The sequence below is a fragment of the Brassica oleracea genome, chromosome C8, assembly GCF_000695525.1.
Source record: "Brassica oleracea var. oleracea cultivar TO1000 chromosome C8, BOL, whole genome shotgun sequence".
Classification (NCBI taxonomy): Eukaryota; Viridiplantae; Streptophyta; class Magnoliopsida; order Brassicales; family Brassicaceae; genus Brassica; species Brassica oleracea.
In genome coordinates this window covers 18,467,069-18,493,894 of record NC_027755.1, presented here as the reverse complement: position 1 = coordinate 18,493,894, position 26,826 = coordinate 18,467,069, and the positions used below count along the sequence as shown (strand labels likewise).

Here is a 26,826-nt window from a genome sequence, read left to right as displayed (position 1 = left end):
CAATCAAAGACGTGAAAAAGTGAAAAGGTTGATAGATTTGTGTTTTTCTAATAAAAAAACTGGTAGATAACGAAAAGTGGGCACGCATTAATCGGTGGAGTCTTACTAAAGAACGTTTTGGGGCGCTCTAAAGCAAGTTACACAATCTAGAGAAAATTTGCCATGTCAATAAGAAAACAAACATAAGAAATATATCAAAATGTCTTCCGTTAAGTGTTGTTGTAATCTAAACCCATCTCCAAAATTTCTCTAAAAAAAATTAAACAAAGACTGGATAATTATCAAATAAATTATCATATGTACCAAGTTTTGGATCAAATGAGAAAAGCAAAAGCATTCATAACTTATTTATTGATAAAGCAAGGAAAATAAGAGTACAACTCTGCTTTCTCTCATCCTTTTACACACCTCAAAGCCAGAAAATAAAACAGTAAAAGGCGGAAAAAGATAGTTATCCTCTACACTACACTACCCTAAAGGACTTAAACAGCAAAAGCCAACATTTCACAAAACGAAAGAAGAAAAAACTCATTGCCAAACATCACTCAGAAGAAGCCAGCCAGCTTGGAACTTGTCAGCAACCTCTTTTTTATTTATTTAGCTCCTTTTTTTAGGCGTTCTTCCAGAAGAGCCTTCCATAATATACAAAGCAAACCCCCATTTACATGCCGACACACTCCCACACACATGTTACTGTCAGACCTAGACCTAGACCTAGACCAAAGACCAAGACCAAGAAAAGCGATAAGCACTCTCATTACTTATTAATACTACTTTAATTTATCCTCCTCTCTTCACTTATATTGCCGAATCTTTCCTCTGCTTCCCCTGCTCGTTGAATCCAGGGATGCCCTGCAAAAAATTCATTTTAAAAATTACAAAACTATTTACTTTTTAACAAATTTGACTTTTTGGATTTAACTTTAGACAGATCTATCTAATGAATGGTTAAAAAACAAAGATCAGGCAAGAATTAAAACTTACTGAGAGCTTGTTCAGCTGAGAGTCTTCTAGAAGTATCCTTACACATCATCTACCTCAAGAAGTCTTTAGCCATCGACGACACACCTCTGAACACACTCGGCGGAAACCTCAAGTTCCCTCTCAGCACGGCTTCAAAAATCTCCTCCGCCGTCTCCCCGTAAAACGGCGGAGCTCCGGCGAGCATTGTGTACAAAACAACACCCGCGCTCCAGAGATCAACCTTCTCTCCGTAAGAACAACCCATCAGAACCTCCGGCGCCACGTAATACGGCGTTCCCACCACACCTTCCGTGGTCTCTCCCTCACCCAACCAAACCCCGGACCCGAAGTCACAGATCTTCACCGCGTCGTTCCTAAGATCCAATAAAATATTCTCCGGCTTGATGTCCCTGTTAACGACGCCGTACCGGTGGCAATGCGAAAGCCCCTGGAGAATCTGTTTCGCGAACGACGCGGTTTGGGACTCGGAGAAGGTCCCGGAGGAGACGAGGCGGTCGTAGATGGAGACGGAGGGGTCCACTAGCTCCATGTAGATGGAGAGGGTCGAGTCCGTGTCGACGAGGTCGTGGATTTGGACGATGTTCGGGTGGTAAGACAAGAGAGCCATGAGTTTGGGCTCGGTGTCGATGCACGCGCGATCGAGCGCGTCGGTAAGAGAGCTTTTATCGATGGTTTTGCATGCTAAGAAATCACCGGTGGCTGGCGCGTAGACGCGAGTGACGGTTCCGAAGTGTCCCCGACCGATCTCTTCGCAGATCTGGTACTTGTTGTCGTTGTCGTTGGTTTGGCTGCAAGTCATAGTATGTTTTGAGCTTTGTTGTTGTTGTTGTGTTGTGTTGTGTTTAGTAAAAGAGGTGTCTTGAGTGAGATGTCTCTGTCTTTATATACCTAACAAATTCTTAAAAGGTATATTCCTTTTTTTTTTACAATGGTATATTCTATTTGATGCTTTTATATTTTTTTTTTTCTAACTTCCATGTGCGACCCACAGATGGATCCTTTTCGGGGTATTCAAATGAACCGTAAGCATGAACCTATATCCGCGTGGTCACATGTGAAGATAATAATTTCGCACTAGAAGAGAATCGATCTCTGGCCTGGACCAACAGGGTAACTCCTCCTCCAGTGGAAACCACTAGACCACCACGATGTGGTTAAACCCATAGGATATATTGGATTTGCTTTGGGTAGGAAAGTAATTATGATTTTTATTTTATTTATTTTTGGGGTCTATATTCAATTATTCATTGTTTTAATCTATCAATGTTTTTATATTTTTCTTAGTTTGTTATGTAATTATTGGTTCTGATCTCTAAGTTTTCTAATATTTTATGATTTTGTGTTTCTAGTATTCATATATTTCTCTTTTCATAATAATAATTGTGTGTTTGTTATTCTATAGTTATATACTGTTTTACATTTTTCAGTAATTATATATAGATCTTTGGTTTATTGTATAATTATGAATTTTTGTCTTATAAATATTTTTTGGTTATTCCATATTGTATTTTTATTTTCTGATTATTTTTTATATTTTAGTATTTGTTTTCAGTTTAATTCATAATCATTTTTTTTTATTTTAACTATTTTTAAAAAGACTATGAATACCATTTAGTTATCAAAATGATTATTTTCTACTTTCTGCTCTATTAGTTTCTGTAACACCCCGATTTTTATGGATTTGGTTATTGTTGGATATATTAGGAGAATCTCCACCTAAATCTTTTTTTTTAGTTAATTATGCTATTACAAATTATGAAAAACATTATATATAAGATATTACAATCGACAACTCCAGACCTGGGTGTAGAAACCTTTTATCCCTTGACCACTAAGCCACGGTTCTTCTACGATATCCACCAAAATTTAATTATCTCTTTTAAACTCAGTTAAGAAAACCCTTAAACTTGCACCACACAAAAGTACGTGAGCAAGTTTATTCTTGTTTAAAAAAAAGAGGAATCTTAGGTTCGATGCAGAAGGACGCATGGCCTGAGATGTGGATCTGATGGAACTCATAGATCATATCAGAGAGAAGGAGAATGAGGGAAGTGGTGCTCCGTCATGGAGAGCTATGAGGCAGGCGGCTGAGTCGAGTCACATGAGGTGGTTAGGTCACGACATGGTTGTGATGGTTGTATGTTTTCAAAAGAGCAGAGGAGAGAAGCAAGCAGATGTAGAGAAGAGGAAGAAGAACATAGTTCTGAGATTGGTTGATTTTGATCATATTTGAGTTAAGAAGATCGTACACGTATTGTTTCTTAAAAGAGGACTTGCCACGGTACCCATAAAAACTGACGTACCTTCCATCAGAGTTATGACCTTGTGGTGGTGAGCTTTGCTTCTTACGCAAGCATCAGAAGCAGCAGCTCAAATCTGGGAGGTTCAACTGTTCTGTTACAGCAACTTCAAGAGCACGTGGGAGGTTCATTTGTATGCCGATCTGACTGAAATTTTGTATAGATGTATGGGACACTGCATAATCAGAATTCAACGGTGAGATTGAGAAGTGGACGGTCAGTTTATTAATTATTAATGTATTTTTGAACCGGTTTGGTGCAGTGTAAAACAGAGTGGTATGTTTGATGAATTGTCTTGTTGGCTGGGAAAATGAGCTCGGACTGAGCTCAGATTTGGCAGGAACCTTATGGACTCATGGATATATGTCCAAATAGAAGGAGAGATGGTCCGAAGTTCAGGAACATGGAAAACGAACGTAACGATAGATCTGCCCAAAGAGAGAAGAGGAGAAAATCTTATTGTTTTAGCATCAAGTGGCTAAGGTGAGGGATTTGTGGAAGCATAGTTCATATTTTCTATTATATTACATGACTTATAATATGTAGGCTTAGATCTGATTGTTAGTTAGGAATTCTTTGGTTATATGATTTTAATGATTGATAGTAATAAATTGCGTGAAATGTTCCATTGATTATATCTATGACATGTATATAAGAAATAATATGATGATATAAATATGTATGATATAAGTAGGTATGAAACAATACAATGACATGTATGGTATATAATGAAAATGCTATATATGATATGATGATATTATGATATAGTACGAAATGTACGATATGATATAAGCATGTATAATGTAAGAGAGGAAGAATAGAGCTATGGGCCGTGGTCTTCCTTCAAAAACTGGACTGTGATGGGCCGACGGGTTACATGCAGGCCATGAACGGCTGACGAGCCCGGTATGGGAGTGTCAGCTACGGCTGCCTCCACTCATGAGGTTCTCACGAGGATGACTGAACCTAACAATGTAAGCTGGTGACTATATGAAGTTCTTGCTTAGCAGGCAAGAATATGTATGCTACAACTTAGAAACTAAACCAAGTTGCATGTTTGTTAGTGTTTAAGTTTGTATGTTATGATGATTGTTGTATAGTAGTAAAATATGTATTATGTTTTGATGGGTTCCTCATTGAGTAATACATTACTCACTCCCCATCGTTGTCCTTTTTTTTTAGTATGTGCAGATGTGATTAAAGTTAGGACGCAAGATGTAAGGTTTAAGCGATCGGGGTCGGGTGTTATAGTTTCCAACTAAACCTTCCTTTGATTCATATTTCTTCTCTTGCGTCTGTATTTTACGATTTGGATACTTATGGATTTTTCCTTGCCTTGATTTAGTTACCCAGTTAACAACCATATAGTCATGGTGTGTTTTGTTGATTATTGTTGCTCAGAGTTGTTCTTATGTGGTTTCAGTTGTACATATATATGATGTGAGTTCCTAAATCCGCAATCCTAGAAAGACATTTTGCTGTAAGGCAACATTCACTTATACATGTATTAAGAGAAATGCTCTTAACTAAAGGTCAATGAACTTGTAAAAACAAAAATCTTGAAATAGTACAGATGAATTCTATTATTAGACTTCTGTTTAGATGTGGCGTAGAGGGATCAAAAATCAGTTTCTTAACAAGGAAAGCAAACAAACACAATACATAAACATCACTAATTAATAGTTAAATACTACCATCAGATACACATATTCAAATGTCAAAAATTACTAAATCTCTTAAATACTAAATCACAAGTCACCTAACCAATAAAATTCTAACACATGGCATAAGCTTTACAATTTTTTTTTTTAAAAATATCGATAGAACAAATTAATTCCGTTCCTTAAATTTCTGAAATTCCAAATAACTAAATCTTAAATCCCTACATTTTCTCCATTATCATCCCATGTTCAAAACTAATCACGATTTAAACTGTTTTATTGTCGATCTATTTGACAAAAAAATAAAATCACTCTCTATTTGGCAAAAAAATACTTCATCTCTCTTTCTGCTATTCCATTGCTTCATATTCTTCTTTTTTACGATTGAGATCATTGACTGAAACAAAAAAAAATACATATGGTTTATGATTACTCTTAATTAATAATCATTTCTCACACATTTCAAATTGCAAATAGCCTCTGAGTGTACTCATGTTTCAAATCTTAACTCTTCAATTAAAGAAGTCAAATCAAAGGTTCCTCAGCAGCAAAGGTAACAACGATAAGCATCTCCAAATCTATTACACAAAAATGAGTAGTTTTATGACATTTTAGCGTTTAAGAAAACGTCAATAGATACTATATTTTTTAAAAATTGATACTATATTTCTTTTCTTACATTATTTTAGATATTGGTCATACATCATACTCTGTGCTGAAAAAGGTACGTAAATAAGATAGGTCAATAACATTTTTATAATGGACTAAACTAATTCTCAATTTGTTGAACAAATTTCTTTGTTTTGGTGATGATTCAGGGAAGGAGAGTTAGAGCTCACCTTTAAATCATACGTACATGATCCCTAAAACACTTGAGAAGTACCAAAACAAGAAGAATAAAATGGTGATAGTAAAAAACTCTGTGATAGAAGAACGAGGACTTTATGTCTATTATCTAGATTAAGACCTAACCTCAGGTTAGTCTTCCATATTTTTGTTTTTGTGTGTTTCTTATCTTATAAATAGCGGTGTACTTTTTTTTCTTTACTTTTGATTCAACATGCACTTCTGATTTGATTTTTCTTATTTAGTGTTTATCAAATTTGTAGATTTGTTCACAAACGGAAATGCCGAAGTAAAAAAAAAAGAATGACTAGAAAACATAATAATTAACCTCAATTATCTACATAATTGTGCATGTGCAATATATATTCCTTTGTTGTCATATTTAATGATTGTGTCGGTTTGGAAAAATTATAAATTTGGGTCAACTATCGTAAGATATGAACATCAAAATTTTAATTTCCTTTTTTTAAGTTTGCAAACAATAATCCTCAGAAATGTTCAAAAAAAAAATAATAATCCCCAAAATAATATTTATTTTAATTATAAATTAAAAATTTATATATAATATGTTCAACATAAACATATAATATATATTTATAAAAATATAAAGGCCCGTGCATAGTACGGGAGATAATACTAGTAGGTAATAATCTTCAATTCATCAATCACCTTGGATGCTCAATGTTCCCGTAGCGTTGTTGATGACTCATCTCACAACAGCTTGGCAGTGATAAGGCTCACCAGTCCTAACCTTGGCCAAGTCCTTGTATGCTATGTAAATGACAGCATCTTTAGACTTGAGGCTTGGGGGCTCGTTATCATCGAGAGATTCTATGGCCACTTGAAAAATCTCGAACTCAAAGTTGGAGAGATCTTTCTACAGCAACAGGAGTTTGTATTATCACCGAGTATGTTATTGATTCGCAAAGTGGGAGAATATAAAACTTACAGCTGTAATCCAACTATGGGAATCACAATTGCAAGTTCCACATTCAAAGAAATCCAATCACATTGCAACTCAAATTCATTCAACTGCACAAAAAACATATATTAGTAACTTAGTACTACGCCAGAAGCAAAACAAATGTATGCAAGCGACCACAATAAGAGTATATTAACATGTAAAAATGCTTTGCGATTGGACAAGCGACCACAATAAGAGATCCCACAATAAGAGATCATCTCTAGTAACAAGTATTATTTATATTACTATGTGATTTTCCCGTGCTCATGCACGTGTATAAATATTTGTAAAGTAAATATACTATAATAATTAATTGCTATTTACTTTTAATTTTAAATTAATTTATAATTTGTATGCATCATTTATATTAATAATATTATATTACTTTAATTATACATATGATTTTATATATTTTATATCTAATCGTTTTTTACAGTCGATTTAGTTATCATTTGGGTGAATTGGATTGCATCTCTGAATTCAACTGTAGTATTTTTTATTCTATATATTAAAATTTTTATTAATTTCTTATTTGCATTTAGGTGGTTGTTCTCTTAGATATGTAAATATATTTTATGAAGATTATATATAATTTAAGATATATTGTGAATGAAATATAAGAATAAGCTAAAGTGTTTGATTCCAAATTACATAAATTAATATAACAATAATATTATGAAGTCTCATGCAGATATATAAATTTTACAAAAGAACTAAATTGTAACAGTTGGTTAATATTTTACTTTCATTTTTAATATGTTTTGAGTTGTCCTATGATTTATATTTATTAAATCAATTACTATTCTTATAAAATTATATATTATTATCATAGTTAAATCTATGATTTTAGAGATAAGTTGGATAAGTCGAGTCATTCATGTTGTGAGTATATTGAGTTACATATATTCTTTTAAATTCAAAATGAAGTATAATTATTTTTATTGTAATTAAGCCAAATCAAATCAATTTTATTTATCGTTTAAATATGCATGTGTTTTCGTAATATTTATCAAATTATATGTTGATGTTTTAAAAAAGTATTAGAAAATAAAGCGATGATCAATAGGAAGTCACATGAATAAGTAGCTGATACATTTTTGGAAGCTCATGAACACATATCCATATTTAAAATAATTAAAATATTTTATAAATTATAAATAACTTTATGCCTTTGATTTATTGAATAGAAACTGAAATTTATTTTTAATAATCTTAAAAATGAAAATTCAGATTTGCTTTGGTATTTTGATTATGGTTCTATTAAGTTCCACAAACATAAAAACATAAGATTTAATACAAAATTTAGTATTAAGAAAAAAATAACTTTAATAATGATAAAATATAATATATCAACCTGGTTAAACTATTTTGTAACTATTTGATCAATTGATGTTTTTAAAAAAAATTATTTTTAGTTTTCTTAAAAATAAGCAGTAAAAAAATTGCGATTGTATTTGAAAATAACGTTATATAAGTAAAATATAATTTATCGATATTTTTTTGTTGTAACTGAAAGATATTATAGTCAACAAAATATATAAAAAATAAATAAAAGATTTCAATAATACTAATTATAAACTATTTTTAATCAATTAAACATATATCAGTTCATGTTGCTTACTTATTTAATGTAATCATCTAATAAAATAGATAGATATATAAAAATATTTCTATTACTTTGATTTTTTTGTATTGTTTAAAATTATGTTTTAAAAGAAATAATATTTCTTTTTCTAATAACAAGATTATCTGTATAAATTGTTTTTAATGGAATCACATTATATACAATTTTATATTTTTCATCTAAGAAAATATAGATGTAAAGTAAATATTTTATTACTTAAAAAGTACATTTTATGTTATTTAAAAATATTTTTAAATGTAATATTACTATTTTGAGAACTTTCGTTTTTTTCTGAAATCATATTATATATAAAAATATTTTTCGTTTTTCCAATTCGTTTTTTTTTACTTTATAAAAATATTCCTTTTTATTATATGTATATGCTTTTTGGAAAATTTTCAAAAGGAAACTAAATAAAAAATAAATAATAGTATTTTAAATATAATATTTTTAATTCATTAAGTGTATCAGTGTAATCAACCATCATGAGAGTTAACGTGAGAGTGACACATAAGAAACTGACTTCTCAAATAATATTATAGAGATTGACCATTTTGATCTTAATTTTGATACTTTTTTGTTTGGTGTTTTACCATAAATAAGTAATTACTTTAACTTTGATATTGTGGATTTTTTGTGAAGTCTATGTAAACTAAAAAAATGATTCGCATGACTATTTAAGAAAGTTGATTGTGATTATTAATCTGTTATAAAGGAATATTCAATTATTCATTGTTTAACTCTATGAATGTTCTTGTATTTGACTTAGTTTGTTATGTAATTATTGGTTTTCATCTCGAGTTGTCCAATTTTATATGATTTTTGTGCTTTTAATATTTATATACTTGCTCAGTTTTTATTTATTTATTTCAAAATTGTAATTGTATTTTTGTTACTATGTATATAGATTAATTGTGGTTTACACTTTTCAATAATATATATTGCTTTGTGATGAATATGAGTCCACTGTCTGATGGTGACTTTAACCCATATGATGTGATTAATCTCTTGCTCTCTAAGAAAAGGACATGTTTTGCTTGTCATTGTTTTTATTAATGTGTGTAAACTTGTCAGGTTCTTGGTGTTACGCCTATAGAGGGATTATACAAGATCAAGCAAACTTATGGAAGAAAACTTAACGAGGCTAAGAGGAGTGGTGATGTAGCCACTGCTGCTCTAGTAGGGTTACCTCTCTCTCTCTCTCCCTCTCTCTTTCTCTCTCTCTCTCTATTTTTTTAACAAGTATCTATTTTTTTCCTTTGATAGCTTGAGAAAGCTTATGATAAGCTCATGTATTCCCAGTTAATGAATATGAAAAAGGTGTGACTTTCGTTTCGTTTAAGGTACATGTCTTTTCCTCCTTGGACTCTATGGACTTCCTTTCTTAAACCTGGGTGAATTTCTCATAATTCAGGTTTCCAAGGACATTAAATATGCTGATAAGCAGCCTATAATACCATACGGTCCAAGGTACAAGATTCCTTATGAGTCCACTGTCCACTCAACTTTTTTTTGTTCATCGTTCAAAAACATATTATAATCATGATTTGTTGACCCATCTTGTTACAAGTATTCCAAGTCTTCCAGAAATGATATGTTGATCAACCTAACAATAACAACTGTGTTTGTAAGTAGTCCAGAAGAATAATGTTGAAACTTTTTAGGAATGTGGATTTTGTGTTTTCATGCTGTAAAAGTTTCTTGTTTCTCCATATCTATGCATATATGACATTTGAAATGTTAATATCTCACAATCATATATGAATCTCTCTCTGCTTCTGTTTCTCTTCTCTTTTTTTTAGTGCAGAGTGCATGGATTGCCATCCAACGTAGCGTTGAATACAAACCGCTGCAGTTCATGTCTTTTGTGTTTGTGTACAGAATTTTGAGAAATTAAAATCCTTTGAAGCACCTTCATCTCCAACATATAACGTGAGTTTTGATAAAATTTGATGCTTTATGTTTAGTGTCAATACACCTGGTGGCAGTGTTGACTAACATTGATGTTGAGACTGGCTGCAGGAGGAAGGGGCAGAAAATGGACGGGGATTGAGAATGGGAAAGAGGCTTCTTCGGTCTCTTTCATTAGTTTTTGGCTCTATTCTTTTTGCATCTTTGGTATGTCAATATATCAACACTCTGCTGTTTTAAAGAATCTGTTTTGTGTTGGCAGTAGCTGGTACTTGTTTTACTTTAATTCAAAGAAAGCTGCTTATGTGATATCAATACAGCTCACAGTGTCAAAGCCTTATACTTTTGGATTATCATATTTGTTAGATTTAGTTATTAGATAACTCATAGCTCTTTTACTTGATTATATTCTATGTTAAACTCTTTGTGAATCATGCTTTTCAGGCCTATACCGGGATCTTAAATGTGATCGAGTACATGGGAAGCTCTATACCCATTGCTCTTTACAATAACCAGGTTAATGTTCTTGCCTACGCCCACATCTCTCTTCACTCAAAACCTTCCCAGTAAAAATTGGGTTTTAGTCTTTTAGATCATCAGGCAAGTGTTGGCTTAAACGTCAACAAACATCACTAGTTTTGTTAGGTTGTAGATGACTAACTTGTAATAGGTATTTCAGTATCTGTACTTTTACTTGAATGAAAATCAGATGCACAAGTTTAGCCATAAAATGAGAACTCCTACATTGAATTTTGCAATAATCTCTGAACCAACACAGTTAACATAGAGAAGGTTTTGGTCTCCCTAATAGTTCCAACAGTGGTAACTGTAAACTAGGCTTTTGATATTGTAATAAGAACTGAATCAAGAGTGCTAACGTTTATACCGGGTTGCAGGAACTTATAGTGACGGCTTCATCAGCTTTGATGCTCTATGTTATGGAGTCTTATTACAGATAATGAGAGTGTGTGTTCACAGCGAACTTGATTTACTAGAAGTTTTTGATGTATGCCATGTGGCTGTTAGATGTTAACCATTGTCCATTGAGATGTTCTTTTCTTGGGAGAAATGTGTTTCAAAAATAAATAATGTATTCGAGATTGCAATTAATCTTGGTACTCCAAATTAAGCTTTATGTTTGCTTAATTTAGTTTTCTTTTTGCGTTTCTAATAGATTTACTATATTTTAGTTACTAGTGGTGTGCCCGTGCTACGCACGGGATGTATGATAATTGTTCAACCATGTGTTTGGTATGTGTTGATGTTGATAATGTTTATACTGGGAATTAGGTCCCAGATTTTGTGGTGCTGAAATGGTGGTCATCATTGTTGTGTTACTTGAATAATACTTAGGTGATTTTAACTTATGTAAGCAATGGTTTATGGTTTTTGAGTTAGTGGGTAGAGTAAGTTGATCTGAAGAGAAAATTTGGAATGATGTTTGACCAATTATATTTTTGTAAGGCGGTTGTATAATTTATGTTGTTGCCGTAGCCATTTTTTATAGTTTTGTAAGGCAGATAACTTAAATGCAACTGATGGAGTTTATTGAAGTTGTGTCTATTCAATTGTCTATTCTTAGTGTGTTATTAGTGTGCATAAGTGTTAATTAGTGTTTGTTTGTCGTTTCCGTATAAGTTTATATATTATTGTACATTAGTGTACAAAAACATATGCATAGACTGTTGACTGAATAATGTAATGGTTTTTTTGGTTAAATGGTTGTGGGGCTGTGTTTTGTTACTATGTGTCATATATTTGGACGACTGTTGAAGCACAAGAACTTTTTTGATCTGTTGGTATTGTTTGGATTAGCTCGAATTCATTTTTATCTAATTGATAATTGTTTCTGTGTAATAGGTTTATGGAGTAATTTTTTATTTTTTGTTCATACTTCATTTTCCACTCTATTTTTAGAGTAAATTATGGAGTAGGGATGGAGATGGTCTTAGTTTACATGTTCTCTCATAGGTGAACAAAAAAAGGTTTAGTTTTCATCTTATGACACATTCATTTTCATAGTGTCGGATTTAACTATTTTAATACAATTTTGTTATGTTTATGTGACTAAATAAAACACAACTTCGTCATTTGATGTGGTTTGACAGGGTTGACATTTTATACTAAACAAAAATTGAAATTTAAAGTAAGAGTAACATATAACATAAATTGATTTTTTTCTCATAACAATGGTAGATTTTTTTAACAAATAAAGGTAATTTTAAAATATTAAAATATAAAGATATTAATATAACTAATTTTTATGATTTTAAAAATTAAAATAAATTTGATTTGAAAAATATTTAATTTATATATATATATACTGTAAAATATTGTATTTATATGTATATTTGGCCAAATAATAAGAAGAAGAAAAATATATGTGAAATCTTATAACATTTTTAAAAATATGTTGGTGCACCAATTGAGTATGATTGTCTTCATGAATGAACAAAGCAGGGATTTTATTATTACTTCTTAACCTCATGGGTCATGGCCATCACTCGCAGGAGAGAATGACATTGGAAATTCTTCTTGCTTTACATTTTTTTTGTAAGCTTTTTCTTGCTTTACTGAATTTTCATAATTTAAATTCAGAAACGAAACATCTCCGTCTTTATGCGTAAACAATTAAAATTTGTCAACTAATTCTATAAATTCTTCTTCGTCGACAAAAACCTCAAAAGAATAAGTAGAATGCATGAGTTCTCATAAACAGTGTTTGTGGAATCTGCGAGATTTTTTATTTTTTTTGGAACACAACCTGCGAGTATATATATATGTATGTGTGTACAGGTAAAAGATCAATTTGCATAGATAAGCTGGTTTCGTTTAGCACAGAGTCAATACCTTGAATGTTGTCCATTTTCCAGGTGCATAATCGCTTTCTTTGTTCCTTTCTCCTCTGTATGGGTGGATGCTTCGGTTATTTTATCGATTTGGTTTAGGTTCGGTTCGGTCTGGTTAATTTGGTTCTAATATTTTTCCAACTGAAGTAAACCATAATTAGTTTGGTTTGGATCGGTTTCGGTTCGGTTTGAATTCGGCTTGATTTGTGTTTCGGTTCCGTTCAATCAGGTTACCCTAGTTTAGTTCTTTTAAGCGAAATCATGTCTTAAAACATAAACGCATGGTCACGAAATCATCATGATGGTTACTATGAAAGAATAAATTATATAAACTAAATCTAATGTAAAACTAAACAAAAATCTTTTTAAAACCCCATAAAGCTTATAAGAGCACAATCAAATCAAAGTTAACTATCATAAATAGAAAATTAAAAAACATCACCAATAATGTCTCTTAAAAACAAACTATGTAAATTAAATCTAATACAAAACTGAAACAAAAACCTTAAAAATCATAAACGTTGATAAGAACACAATTAAACCAAATTTAACTAAATTAAATAGAAAATTAAAAAAAAACATTGCTAATAAAGTTAACAGTGACTTTAGTTTTAAACCAACCTATTTAATATTAGACTTTGGTTTGGTTTTGTTTGGATCGGTTTCGGTTCAGTTAGTTTGGTTTTCTTGCCCACCCATCCACGCATGAGCCAATATTTAAACTCTGGTTTTAACACATGCCTTCATGTACTTCTAGAAACATCTCATTAATTGTATATCGATATCTTTATTAAAATCAAATCAAATTTAATTGGTGAAATGTTAGACTAATATAAATAGACTACTGTAGAAAATATTTCTATAGATGCCCAAAAGTTATGAAAAAAAGACAAAAGTAGAAATATAAATAATTATTATTATCTTTTCTCTCTTTTTTGTGATTAACTATTAGCATTTCTCTCTAATAATGAAGAAAAAAATATAAAGTGGGTAAACATGGTACGTGAGCGCACAAGTATGAACATGTCACCACTATTCTTTTCTTCCATCATCTTGCTTCTGTTTTTGGCTCTCTCCTCATTTTTTTTGGCGTTTCAACATTTTTCCTAGAACTTCAATTCCTCTCTAATTTCATAATTAAGACTCTAAAAAAATTTATTCATCTTTTCTTTTCCATAGTTCTCATTCAGAAGTAGTAAGAATAAAGTTCTAAGTTTCCCTTTCTCTATAATGCATCTCTTCTTCTCTTAATTTTCCTTCAAGCTTCACCAATCTCTGTCTTTGTACAAATAAATACATCGGATCTTAACCTTCAAAAATGATCTTCATGATAAAGTATCTCAACAAAAGCAGTAAGTCACTGAAGCTTATGGAAAGATGTGAGTCACAGAGTTATTGTTAATCTGTGTGATGTCAAACCTTTTAATCGAGAAGATTGAACCCTCACATGTGTTTGAAGGTGTTAAGCATGTGCTTGTTCACAGAGCCGTGGATAAGCTTAGGCTGTTTCTGAAAAACCATAAATGTCATTTGTTCATCGGAATTATCTTCTCTGATGACGAGCAGGTAAACCCTAAAAAGTCAGGCTTCAACGGTGTTGGCACAACAATTGGCTTTCAAGTCGGATAAGAAAAGGTTTAAGGTGGCTGTTTCAGAGTAGCAGGAGGATTGAGTTTCAAGGAGGAATACATCCTTATTTATAGATACAAATTTCCTTAGTAACTATTGAGAAAGAGTAGGGATATTGAATACGACATAGTGGAAAGAGTAGATTTAATGGCGTAACTGAGAAACTTAAATGGTGAATTGAAGTAGCAAATAAATAAAATTGCAGCCGTTACAGAGGAGTTTTTCCGAGGCGTCGTTCCGAGGCGTTGTGATCTTGCGGCTCTGCTCTGCATCTCCAACGTCTAAAGGGTGAAAACCCTTGGTCTATTATAAAAGCCCAATAACTTACTAAATAGAACACTTGGTCCATTAACATAAACAAAAACTTGAGATGAATAAATAATAAGATGACAGGTGTCGCGTTTTGGAACCCTCTTCGTTGAGGTGACTTCATGAGAAGTGAGACTTGTCAACTTTATTGTAATAGATATTATATTTAGTATAATTTAAACGTTTCCTAAAAATAAATTATGTAGCATATAGTATACACATAATTTGTTCAAAATTACAAATCATTTGTTGAGAATGATTTGATCTATAATCTATTAGAAAAAATAGTGTGTTAAGGAAACACATGCCGTGTAAGTTATATGATAATTAATAGCATGTTGTAAATTTTTTTGGAGGGTCAACTGATAGCATGTTATTGAGTTCACATTAGTATAATGCCATTTTAAAACGGGTTACATAAACGTTCTTGTTTTAAACTACAAACTATTATTTGGTGGGATAAAAATTCTAATAAGAAACTTGGCCAACCCTCATGGCCTCATCAACCATATATATTTTAATAATTAAAAATTACCTGGCTGAGTGAGATGTTTTATTGCAAGCTAAAACAATTTTAAAAGAAAAAGTACGTACCGAACTTTCATGCAACATTTGAAGAGTTAATGTTTCACCAATCCAGCATAATCTCATATTTCATATTCTAAAGTTCGTTGAACGTTTACTGCAGCGTCACCACTTCAAAAATGAAATATACAAACTTATTATCATTACAGATAGCTCTCGCCTCTCGTTGCTGCTGGAAAGTTTTCTTTATGAAAAATGTCATATTGGTTCGACCAGTAAAAGTGTCAGGCGGCTTAACTGAGTTCGATCGTCATCGAAAGTTCAATTTCCACTCAGATTTTTTCTTCTCTTTGGTGTAGGGCCACTACAAAACAATTGTATATGTATAACATATGCTTTCACAATTATTGAAGAAAGAAGAAGAAAGTCCCATATGAATGAAATAAAGATATAACAAAGTCTCAAAATTTGGTGTCACGCTTATAACGATTGTATAATTTTAGTTTATTTTAGAGAAGAAAAATGAAAAACAAAAAGAATAAAATCTGGAAAATTAAATCCGATAGAGACGGAGACGCCATGATCCACGAGAGTGGAAGTGAAACGTGGGAGCTGACTCAATATTTCTATAAATAGAGAGAGATAGAGAGAGACATGAAGGTATGTAGTTACAGCTACTCCAGACTCGAGACTTGAAAAAGTATTGACGACTAGTGGGTGAAAGATATCTGAGTTCCGTCTTCTCTACTTGTAAGTCTTTATTACTAATCAAGTGGTACGTTCCATTTTTTCAACTAATGGTAGCAAGATTTGTAGACGAGATGCTATACCTGATGCTTCAGTTATAGCTGTCTCTGTATAGATTTGATATCCGTTCCATCATAGATCATTGTTGCTCCTTAAATTCGTAATATATATCGTATTATGAGGATTTGAGACCGTAACAATTAAAGGAAAAACAGAATATATTTTACATGTGTATTGTCATTACAAAATCATGATTTGTCCTTTTCTGCATCATATGTCTTCTTCGTAAATACGTGCATGGTGCAAGATAATTTTTTTAACAGGCTAATGTTCATAAATTATGTAATATACACATAAATTTGATTTTCTTTTTATATTCTGTATATATGTTTTTGGAGAAGATTTAGACCCATGCTGCCATGCATATGAATCTATCTAGATTAAGATCCTTAAATCATAGCTAGTCATTTGTCCAAAAACATAAAACAGTTTGTACTCCAAACAAAAATTTAGAAAAGATAAAAAGTGAACACCATAATCTGTTATAAGTTCTGAATTAAATAAACCAAATAAAACATGCTCGAGTTAGAATTTACGTTATCTTTATTATTCTCCGCTTGCCAAGGAAACAAAGCACATATATCATACGGTTGAAAATAAGAATAAAGTTACGTACATCTCATAACAAATATATTATAGTCACTATATTATTATTTTTTGTTAAAGAAAATAAATTGACAACTATAGTCACTATAGTCACTATATTAACAACTATAAGTTTTTTGTTTAAACTAAGAATTTCAATTAAAATAAACGTTTACAAAGGTTTGAGAACCTTATAGACAGAAAAAGCTTGCATGACCTTAGAATTTAGATCAATTGAAAGTGAACACTATAAAACTTTGGTTAATCGATACGGTCGAGGATAATAAGAAGACGACAACTATCTCGTGAATTGCTTTTTGCCTTGGAAACGTATGTACGTGTGCTTCCCATATGGTACCCAACTTCGTCGTTTTCTTTTAAGTTTCAATGCCAACAGTTCCTAATTCCTAAAGGCTTTCCTGGCAGCCAGTGGCGGAGCTACCACACGATCATGTGGGTCAAATGACCCATGTGAATTTTTGAAAAAAAAAAAATTGCATGTATTTCCTATAGAAACATATGATTAATTTAATTTGTTTACTGATCCTAGTAAAACTCTTGTATCATCAACTTGACCCCTGTGAAAAACATTTTTCCCTCAGCCACTGCTGGCAGCCAAATGATAACTTTGGCCTAACAGATTCTGTTTTTGTATAGTATCATTCTTCTTAACATGCAAACCTGAAACTTTCCTTAGCTTCACGAGTTTATTAAAAAATGTTTTAATTATTGTGATGTGTGTTAGGCCGCATCAAGCTTATTTAACTATTTACACAGGTACTCCTCCGGTTCTATATGATTCAAATCTCAGCCTGCATGATCATCATTCTCATGCTCATAATTATTGTAAGACCATGATTAACCTGGAGTTCTTAGAGTGGGGTTCTTAGCGGAAGTTAAGAAACTTTTTCTTAACTTTTAACTAAAAAAATTAAGAAGCGGTTTTTAAAGTCCTTATTTAAGAACCTGGTCTTAAAGTCCTTATTTAAGAACCGGTTCTTAACTTTTTTAGTTAAAAGTTAAGAAACAGTTTCTTAACTTCCGCTAAGAACCCCACTCTAAGAACTCCAGGTTAATCATGGTCTTACAATAATTATGAGCATGAGAATGATGATCATGCAGGCTGAGATTTGAATCATATAGAACCGGAGGAGTACCTGTGTAAATAGTTAAATAAGCTTGATGCGGCCTAACACACATCACAATAATTAAAACATTTTTTAATAAACTCGTGAAGCTAAGGAAAGTTTCAGGTTTGCATGTTAAGAAGAATGATACTATACAAAAACAGAATCTGTTAGGCCAAAGTTATCATTTGGCTGCCAGCAGTGGCTGAGGGAAAAATGTTTTTCACAGGGGTCAAGTTGATGATACAAGAGTTTTACTAGGATCAGTAAACAAACACTACACCAGCATATATTGTCTTAGAATGACCTTTCCTCGTGAATGCATATCCTCGCGTACAAAATTTAGGATATGATTTGACCACATAGTTTGGTCCCTGCACAAATTCGCGTATCCAATCATCGAACACAAGACCTCTGGCCAAACCATCATTCACCTATAAAAAAAAAACATATATGATTGCAAAATTAATTAGTTTTTATATATTAAATTTAAACTAATCATTTACATAGGGTAATATGATATATGACTCACATAACTACGAAGCCACGCAGCAAATCCGTTATCTCTAAGTTGTCGAAGCTCATCTTCTGTTGCATGCCTGTGAGTCATACGCAACTCCGCCATATATACACTATATACAAAAATATTATCAATATGAAATAAATTTATTGAATATTAATCTAACAATAAATGAATAAATATTTTTACCTCTCATATTGTAGAACATCTTCACAGTTGGTGAACAAATATGTTTGCAAATGAGCGTGCTCAGTGTCCGTAAGTCTCCGCTTCGTGAATTTTCCACTAAGTCGTCCTATTTCCTTGAACATGCTTGGGACAGTAACATGATATGTTGCTCTCTCCCCTCTATCATCATGCCGAGCAGGTCTTCGGTGTTTTGTTTGCACTTCTGGTGGAAAATAATTTTCAGCAAAGATTGCAGTTTCTTCATTGATCACCTGTGCCACTATAGATCCTTCCACCCTGCTTTGATTTTTGACCATCTTCTTCAGATGATGCATATAACGCTCAAAAATATACATCCATCTGTACTGCACAGGACCACCAAGTTCCAATTCTCTTGCGAGATGAATAGCAAGATGTTCCATTACATCAAAGAATGATGGAGGAAATATCTTCTCAAGGTTGCACATGCTGACTGGTGCGTTTGTCTTCAAATTATTAATACCCTCTTCAGTCAATACTCTGCTGCATAAGTCACGGAAAAAAACACTAATCCCTGCAATTGCTTCATGAACATTACGTGGCAATAATGCTGAAAAGGCAAACGGAAGGAGGCGCTGCATAATTACATGACAATCATGACTCTTCAAGCCAGTAAACTTTCTTTCGCTTCTATCAACGCAGTTCCCCAAATTTGATGCATATCCGTCAGGAAATTTCACTTTCTCTGTAATCCAATCAAAGAACTCTTCTTTTCTAGCACCATCTAGCCGATAAATGGGAAAAGGGGCCGTACCGTTCTCATCAACGTGAAGTTCAGAACGATCACAAATATCGACTAAATCCAACCTTGACTTCAAATTATCCTTCGTTTTACCTTGGATGTTAAGGACTGTGTTCATCAGATTATCGAAGAAGTTCTTCTCAATATGCATGACATCTAAATTATGCCGCAATAAATGACTCTCCCAATATGGTAGATCCCAGAAAATACTCTTTTTGTGCCAGTTATGTAGCTCTCCAACCGCATTGACTCGAATGTTTTCATGTCCACCTACATCTGGCGTCCTTTCTGCATCAAAATACCTAAACTGCTTCAACAAATCTTTCCCACTAACTTCCTCAGGTGGACCATCAAACACCTGCTTGTTCTTCGTAAACGAAGTCTTACTCCTGCGGTATGGATGATCAGGTGGTAGAAATCGTCTGTGACAGTCAAACCAACACGTTTTCCTTCCGTTCTTTAGTTGGAAAGCATCTGTGTCATCTTGACAATATGGACATGATAGCTTCCCATGTGTTGTCCATCCAGATAACATACCATATGCTGGAAAGTCACTTATTGTCCACATAAGTACTGCCCGCATCTGAAAGTTTTCTTTGCGCGAATGTAAATGGTCTGAGAATTTTGGATAGGAGATTACATATTGATTAATAAAGGTGGTTACAATTATAAAATATTTGATTTATTTTTTAAGTTGGACACAACATTAATCAATTGGTCATGATGCTGTTTTAATAGTATTGATTGTGTTGATTCTCATCCGAATCAGGTCATGTTAAGCGATTTCATCCTTTTAATTGGCTTTTAGCGATTTCATCTTATTTACTGATTTTAGATGTGTTTAGTCTGTCGAATTAATCCAATCCGACTTCTGTTTTCCGAACCTGACAGTTTTTCTAAATTACTAAACTACAGTTTCTGGTTAATCTCACCAATTTTCTTCTAAATAATGGTTTGCCTTCAAATTAGGATCTAATACAATCGGATTTACGACATCTCTCCCTTATTTGGAGATTAAGTGAGTTTGATCGTCCGGAAAACCCAGAAATCATCGTCGGATTGAGTTTGAAACGAAACGGCGGCAGTGAAAAGTCGATGAATAGCGGTGGTGCCCTTATCTTTCATCTTTAAACACGTGTTGCTAAACGTGTACGTATAATCTTGTGTTTCAGTTATAGGGCCTTTAGAGTTCGGCTTTGTATTTAACATTTATGTATTTTAACTTTAAAGGCTTCAATATAAATGAATAATTTTTTTTTAATAGTTGTCGACGAAAAAAAACAAACATATAATAGAACGTAACATGATCTAAGGCATATAATAGAACGTAACATTGTTATGCGTCCATTGATCTAACACGTGATAGCAAATTCTTGCGTTTGACGTCCTTGGTTTTATAATTAAACATGCAATTGCTTTTTTTAGAAAGCAATTGCAATGCCATTCGATATATAACCATTTTCCCTGTTTTTTCTTTTACTTTTACAAACTACGACCAAACTTTAAAATTGAGATCAACATACATGGTTAAATAAATTGAAAAATCCTCATATTACCAAAATATGGTAAAAAAAAACTTATAATATTTTAACATAGAATTACATCTACACATTTTAATAATACATAGTTAAATCATATACAATTTAAAATACTAAAATATACCTTAAAATTCTCTAATTTCAGAAAAAATAACAAATGATATAAAAAAATCAATACTAAATACCTAAATTTAACAAAAACTACTTTGGTTTGAAAATTTGGGTGAAAACCAATAAATATTCCAAATATCTCTAATATTTTAATCATTTTGGATTACCGTTGCGGTTTTTATTCTACAGAACCTACAAAATAATTATAGTCATAAATTTACTAATTATGATTATAGTTTTATGGGTTATATCCAAAAATAATTAAATACAAAATCAAGTTATGTATAAATATAAAAGTACATAAATTCTAATTTTTATTAAGTATATTTTTGCAACCACAATTAACCCCGTCCTTTCTAAGGGCGGGTCAGAATCTAATCATAAATAATTAGGAAGTTGTTACCTTATTTAACACGTAAGGGCATTTGTTATCATTTTTTTCTACGTTTCCTAATCTTACCTTATATAACACGTTAGGGCTTTTAAGATGGTGATAAGAAGTGTGGATCTACGATCAGACACCGTGACAAGACCCACTGATGCCATGCGCAAAGCAATGGCTAGTGCAGAGGTGGACGATGACATCCTTGGCTACGACCCAACCGCTAGACATCTCGAAGAAGAGATGGCTAAGATGACGGGTAAAGAGGCAGCTCTCTTCGTGCCATCTGGTACAATGGGGAATCTGATATGCGTTATGGTTCACTGCGAAGTGAGAGGCAGCGAGGTGATTCTTGGAGACAACAGTCACATCCATGTTTATGAGAATGGAGGGATATCAACAATCGGTGGCGTGCATCCCAAGACAATCAAGAATGAAGAAGACGGGACGATGGACTTGGGGATATAGAAGCAGCTATTAGAGACCCTAAAGGAAGCACGTTATCCATCTACAAAGTTGATTTGCTTGGAGAACACACACGCCAAGTAAGTGTCGCTAGCGAGTGTGCAAATATGTTTTTATCAACTAGTCTCTTATGAGGTTTTGATGCAGCTCTGGTGGGAGATGTTTGAGTGCTGAATATACAGATAGAGTTGGAGAGATTGCAAAGAGACATGGTCTGAAGCTTCATATCGATGGAGCTCGCCTCTTTAATGCTTCCATTGTAATATCAATCATCTACTTTATCTCATTTTTTTATAACAATCCACAGTATAGTACGTTTGAACTAGGATTGTGACATATAAACACAATTATTATACGAGAGAAATATCTTTAGATAGCATTAAATTAAATTTTTGTTCAAAAATTAGCACACAAAGAAATAAATCACTAAAACAGCATTATATTTTTTTAATATAGATTTATTTTTTATTTAGGTTTGGGTTTAATGGTTAGAATTAAGGCTTAGAGTTTAGGATGTATGGTAATTTAGTGATTTTATTGATTAATAAATGTTTTTTGAGAATTTTTATTTTCGAATGCTATTTTATTATAAGAACTTAAAAATTGCTGTTTATGAGATTTGCCACTTATATAAACCATAGACTAAAATGTTATAATTTTTTCCTTTCTGTAGGCACTTGGAGTTCCAGTCCATAGGCTTGTGGAGGCTGCTGATTCTGTTTCGGTACCGTCTTCTCTCTTTCTAACCTCTAGAAAAGTTTAAATAAAAGATAATGGAGAGATTAGCTCATCATACATGTACATACTATGTTTCAGGTGTGTCTCTCTAAAGGTCTAGGAGCTCCGGTAGGAACTGTAATCGTTGGCTCACATACTTTCATTGAAAAGGCGAAAACGTTAAGGAAAACATTAGGTGGAGGAATGAGACAAATAGGTGTTCTGTGTGCAGCCGCTTTGGTCGCACTCCAAGAGACCCTCCCAAAGCTACAATTTGACCACAAGAAGGCAAAGTTGTTAGCTGGTACGTACACACCACTTATTTACCCTAGCCACCATTATTATTTACCACAATAAGAAATATATTAAAGATAAATTCGATAACTAAATATTTGCAGAAGGTTTGAATCAAATGAAAGGGATTAGAATAAACGTTGCAGCCGTGGAGACCAACATGGTGCGTATTGTCAACAATCAACAATTATTATTATTATTATTTATTATTATTTTTTTGTTAATCAACAATTATGTGTAATGGTTTGTCTCAAAATTCAGATATTCATGGATATGGAGGATGGATCAAAACTTACAGCTGAGAAACTCCGCAAGAGTCTAACGGAGTGTGGCATTCTCGTCCTCCCGGGAAACTCATCCCGGTATGTCTCACATGAACATAGTTTAGTTGTTGTTTTTTTTTAACATCATAGTTTAGTTGTTTTTAACCTGTATATTTTATAAATATAGAATATTTGACGTGGAATGTGCCTTTTTCAGGATCAGAATGGTTATATACCACCATATAACAAGTGATGTGCATTACACATTGTCTTGCTTACAAGTAATAATATTCATACAATATGTCTCTGTACTTCCCACTTTCTCTCTAACAGTGACACTGATGTTTATATGAATTGATTTTTTTTTCTTTTGGCAGCAAGCAGGGCAAGCGATTCATGAACCTAAAATGCTCTCTTTTTAAATGTTGTTTATCTAAGTTATTTCAAATAATAAACAATAAGGATTTTGATATATCTATCAATGAAATTGTAACACTATCATTTCCTCCATTTTATAATGATAGTCAAAAATGTTTTTATCTACTAGTGCTAAAAGATAACTTAAGAGCTAAAATTAGAAAAATAGTATTATCTGAACTGATTTTTTTATAATCTCTTTCAATTCAATGTTCTTAGGACTTTCAAAACAGATGTCAATACTAATAAAGTGATGTCACACATGAATCTTGTTGTAGTTCCCACTAGTGACTAAAGTCTAAAACTAACGGTTTCAAGAGCCTTTAAAGTCTTCTTTTCTTTCTTTCTCCTCTTTGTGTTTTTTCAAGAGACGGAAGAACAAACAGAGTTTTTTGGTTATATGTTTCTCTGTTTGAGCTTCATCAACTATGTATGTACACACTAAAAACCAATCTCCTTCCAACTAAATCAGCGCCGCTTCTGGATCTCTTCCTTCACAAGTTCGGTCACCAAATCTATGTTAGGCTCGCTTAACACCTCTTGAAGTGAGCTAAGTTCCTCCATGTTAGCTTTCTTGAGCAGAACTTTTAGATTAGACTTCGTTCCAGCAGGTAATAGACGTTGTTTGGGCAGGTTGAACATGAAGGAAGAAAGGCTTCGATTCTTCTGTGGAGAAGCAGTTGGTGAGCTGAAGGTCCTTTTCCTAATCTGATCAAAACCCATTCAACGCATGCTTTCAACTCAGCAACACTAACTGAAGGCTGTTATCCTCAAGAACAGCAGCAAATTTGTAAGATAGCTGTTAGGAAATACGCGGTCAAATTTTGCGGTAAACCAGAATTTATGGGAGCGGGAAAGAAGCACACACACAAAGTTGTTAACAGAGTTCGGCCAATGTTACCTAGGTCTTCGGACCTGCTACAAATCTTTTATTATCAACCAGAGAAATTTTACAAGCTCACAACTCACACCCCGATCCCAAATACAGTCAAAAATTACGAGTAATTTCTAAAAGAAATTTTTTTTTGAGAAATTTTTTTTTTTTTTTTTCGTTCTCTCTCTGTTTTCTTTTTTTTGGGATGTCTTTCCTCTTCACCTCAGCTCTCCTTTTATAAGCATGAAGAAGGTGTTTGGTGAGCTCACAATCTTTGACAAAACCAACGTCAACAATTTCAGCTCACCGTCCATGTCGTCACCGTCCATGCCGACCAACACGTAAAACGTGTTTTAACGATAACATCAAAATTACTATGCATCTTCGATGAAAGTATTCCCAGCTTGTTACTCCAACAAGCCAAATGAGGTTGCACACAACCTCAGCTTATCATATGGCACGACCTTCGTCAGCATGTCTGCCGGATTCTTGCTTCCTGGAATCTTTTCAAGCACCAACATTTCATCTTCTAGCGCTGATCTGATGAAATGATATCGACGATGTATGTGCTTCGTCCGAGCATGGTAAACCGGATTCTTTGCCAAATCAATGGCACTTTTACTGTCATAGTACAACACACTTTTCCCTTGGTCATGACCTAGCTCTTCTAGAAAAAACTGTAGCCATATCATCTCTTTTGTTGCCTCCGTTACTGCAACATACTCAGCTTCACAGTTTGATAGAGATACAATTTTCTGCAACTTTGAAACCCAACAAATTGCAGTACCGCCAAAGGTGTAGACATACCCGGTTGTGCTCTTTGTACTGTCAACGTTACCTCCATTGTCAGCATCAACATATCCCTGCAATCCCGTCTTAGACTTTGTGAAACATAGCGATAAACTTGGATTTCCTTTTAGATATCTGAAAATCCACTTAACGGCTTTCCAATGTTCCTTTCCTGGATTGCTCATAAATCTGCTGACGACTCCCACTGCATGTGCTTTGTCTGGCCTTGTACATATCATTGCGTACATTCGGCTGCCAATAGCAGAAGCATATGGAACTTTATCCATACATGCCATCTCGTCTTCCGTCTTTGGAGACTGCTCTCTGGATAACCGAAAATGACTTGCCAGAGGAGTACTGACTGGCTTCGCATCATCCATGTTAAACCTCTTGAGGACTTTCTTCACATACTCCTCTTGTGATAACTTAAGACCTTCCTTGCTTCTACTGATTCTCATCCCTAAAATCTGTCTTACTTCTCCAAGGTCTTTCATCGCAAACTCTTCTGAGAGTTTCGTCTTCAAGCTATTGATCTCGTGCAAGTCAGCTCCTACTATCAGCATATCATCGATATATAGGAGCAATATCAAGTATGACTCTTCAACCCTCTTGAAGTAACAACAGTGGTCAGCTTCACACCTCAAGAAACTGACACCTTTAATGTAGCTGTCGAACCGTTTATACCACTGTCTAGGGGCTTGTTTTAAGCCGTACAAACTCCTTTTCAGCTTGCAAACAAGGATTTCCTTCCCTTTGATCTCAAAGCCTTCGGGTTGCTTCATATAAATTTTCTCATCAAAATCACCGTGAAGAAATGCCGTCTTCACATCCATCTGTTGAAGATGCAGATCTTCTTGTGCTACCAGCCCAAGAACCGTTCTGATGGTCACCATCTTGACTACATGAGAGAAGATTTCGGTGTAGTCAATACCTTCTTTTTGGTTGAATCCCTTCAAAACAAACCTCGCTTTATAGCGCTTACTTCCATCAGGTTCTTCTTTTATTCGGTAGACCCACTTGTTATGCAATGCCTTTTTCTCCTTAGGCAAATCTGCTAATTCCCACGTGTGATTGGATAACAACGAGTCCATCTCGTCATTCATTGCAAGCTCCCACTTGATCGACTCATCAACTTGCATACCTTCCTCATAACATTCAGGCTCGCCTCTGTCTGTGAGCAGAATGTAGTTGAGCGATGGAGAAAATCTTACTGGCTTTCTGATGATTCTACTTGACCGTCGTAACTCCGTGACTGGTGTATATGGGACCACTTCAGAATCATCACTTTCTTCAGCTTCACCACTCTCGTCTTGAGAGATTTCTTCTTCTGCTGTTGCGGTATCCTGTGGCAACTCCGGTGTCAGGATATCTTCTAAGTCAACAGCT

General features: G+C 33.4%; 2 protein-coding genes and 2 pseudogenes across 2 annotated transcripts; 2 read left to right on the top strand and 2 right to left on the bottom strand.

Moving 5' to 3' along the window:
• Nucleotides 1–325: 325 nt before the first annotated feature.
• LOC106309818 (phosphoenolpyruvate carboxylase kinase 1-like) lies at nt 326–1,849 on the bottom strand. Its single transcript, XM_013746952.1, has 2 exons — nt 985–1,849; nt 326–852 (listed from the first exon to the last, which is right to left on the bottom strand). The coding sequence occupies exon 1, from the start codon at nt 1,781–1,783 to the stop codon at nt 1,034–1,036; it is 750 nt and encodes a 249-aa protein (XP_013602406.1). The 5' UTR covers nt 1,784–1,849; the 3' UTR covers nt 326–852; nt 985–1,033.
• A 7,487-nt stretch (nt 1,850–9,336) lies between these two features.
• On the top strand, nt 9,337–11,249 carry LOC106308837 (annotated as a pseudogene).
• A 7,120-nt stretch (nt 11,250–18,369) lies between these two features.
• Nucleotides 18,370–19,746, bottom strand: LOC106310254. The gene is made up of 3 exons (XM_013747491.1): nt 18,831–19,746; nt 18,654–18,753; nt 18,370–18,555 (listed from the first exon to the last, which is right to left on the bottom strand). Exons 1-3 carry the CDS (start codon nt 19,739–19,741, stop codon nt 18,385–18,387), a joined length of 1,182 nt encoding a protein of 393 aa, XP_013602945.1. The 5' UTR covers nt 19,742–19,746; the 3' UTR covers nt 18,370–18,384.
• A 1,980-nt stretch (nt 19,747–21,726) lies between these two features.
• LOC106308836 lies at nt 21,727–23,782 on the top strand (annotated as a pseudogene).
• Nucleotides 23,783–26,826: the final 3,044 nt, after the last annotated feature.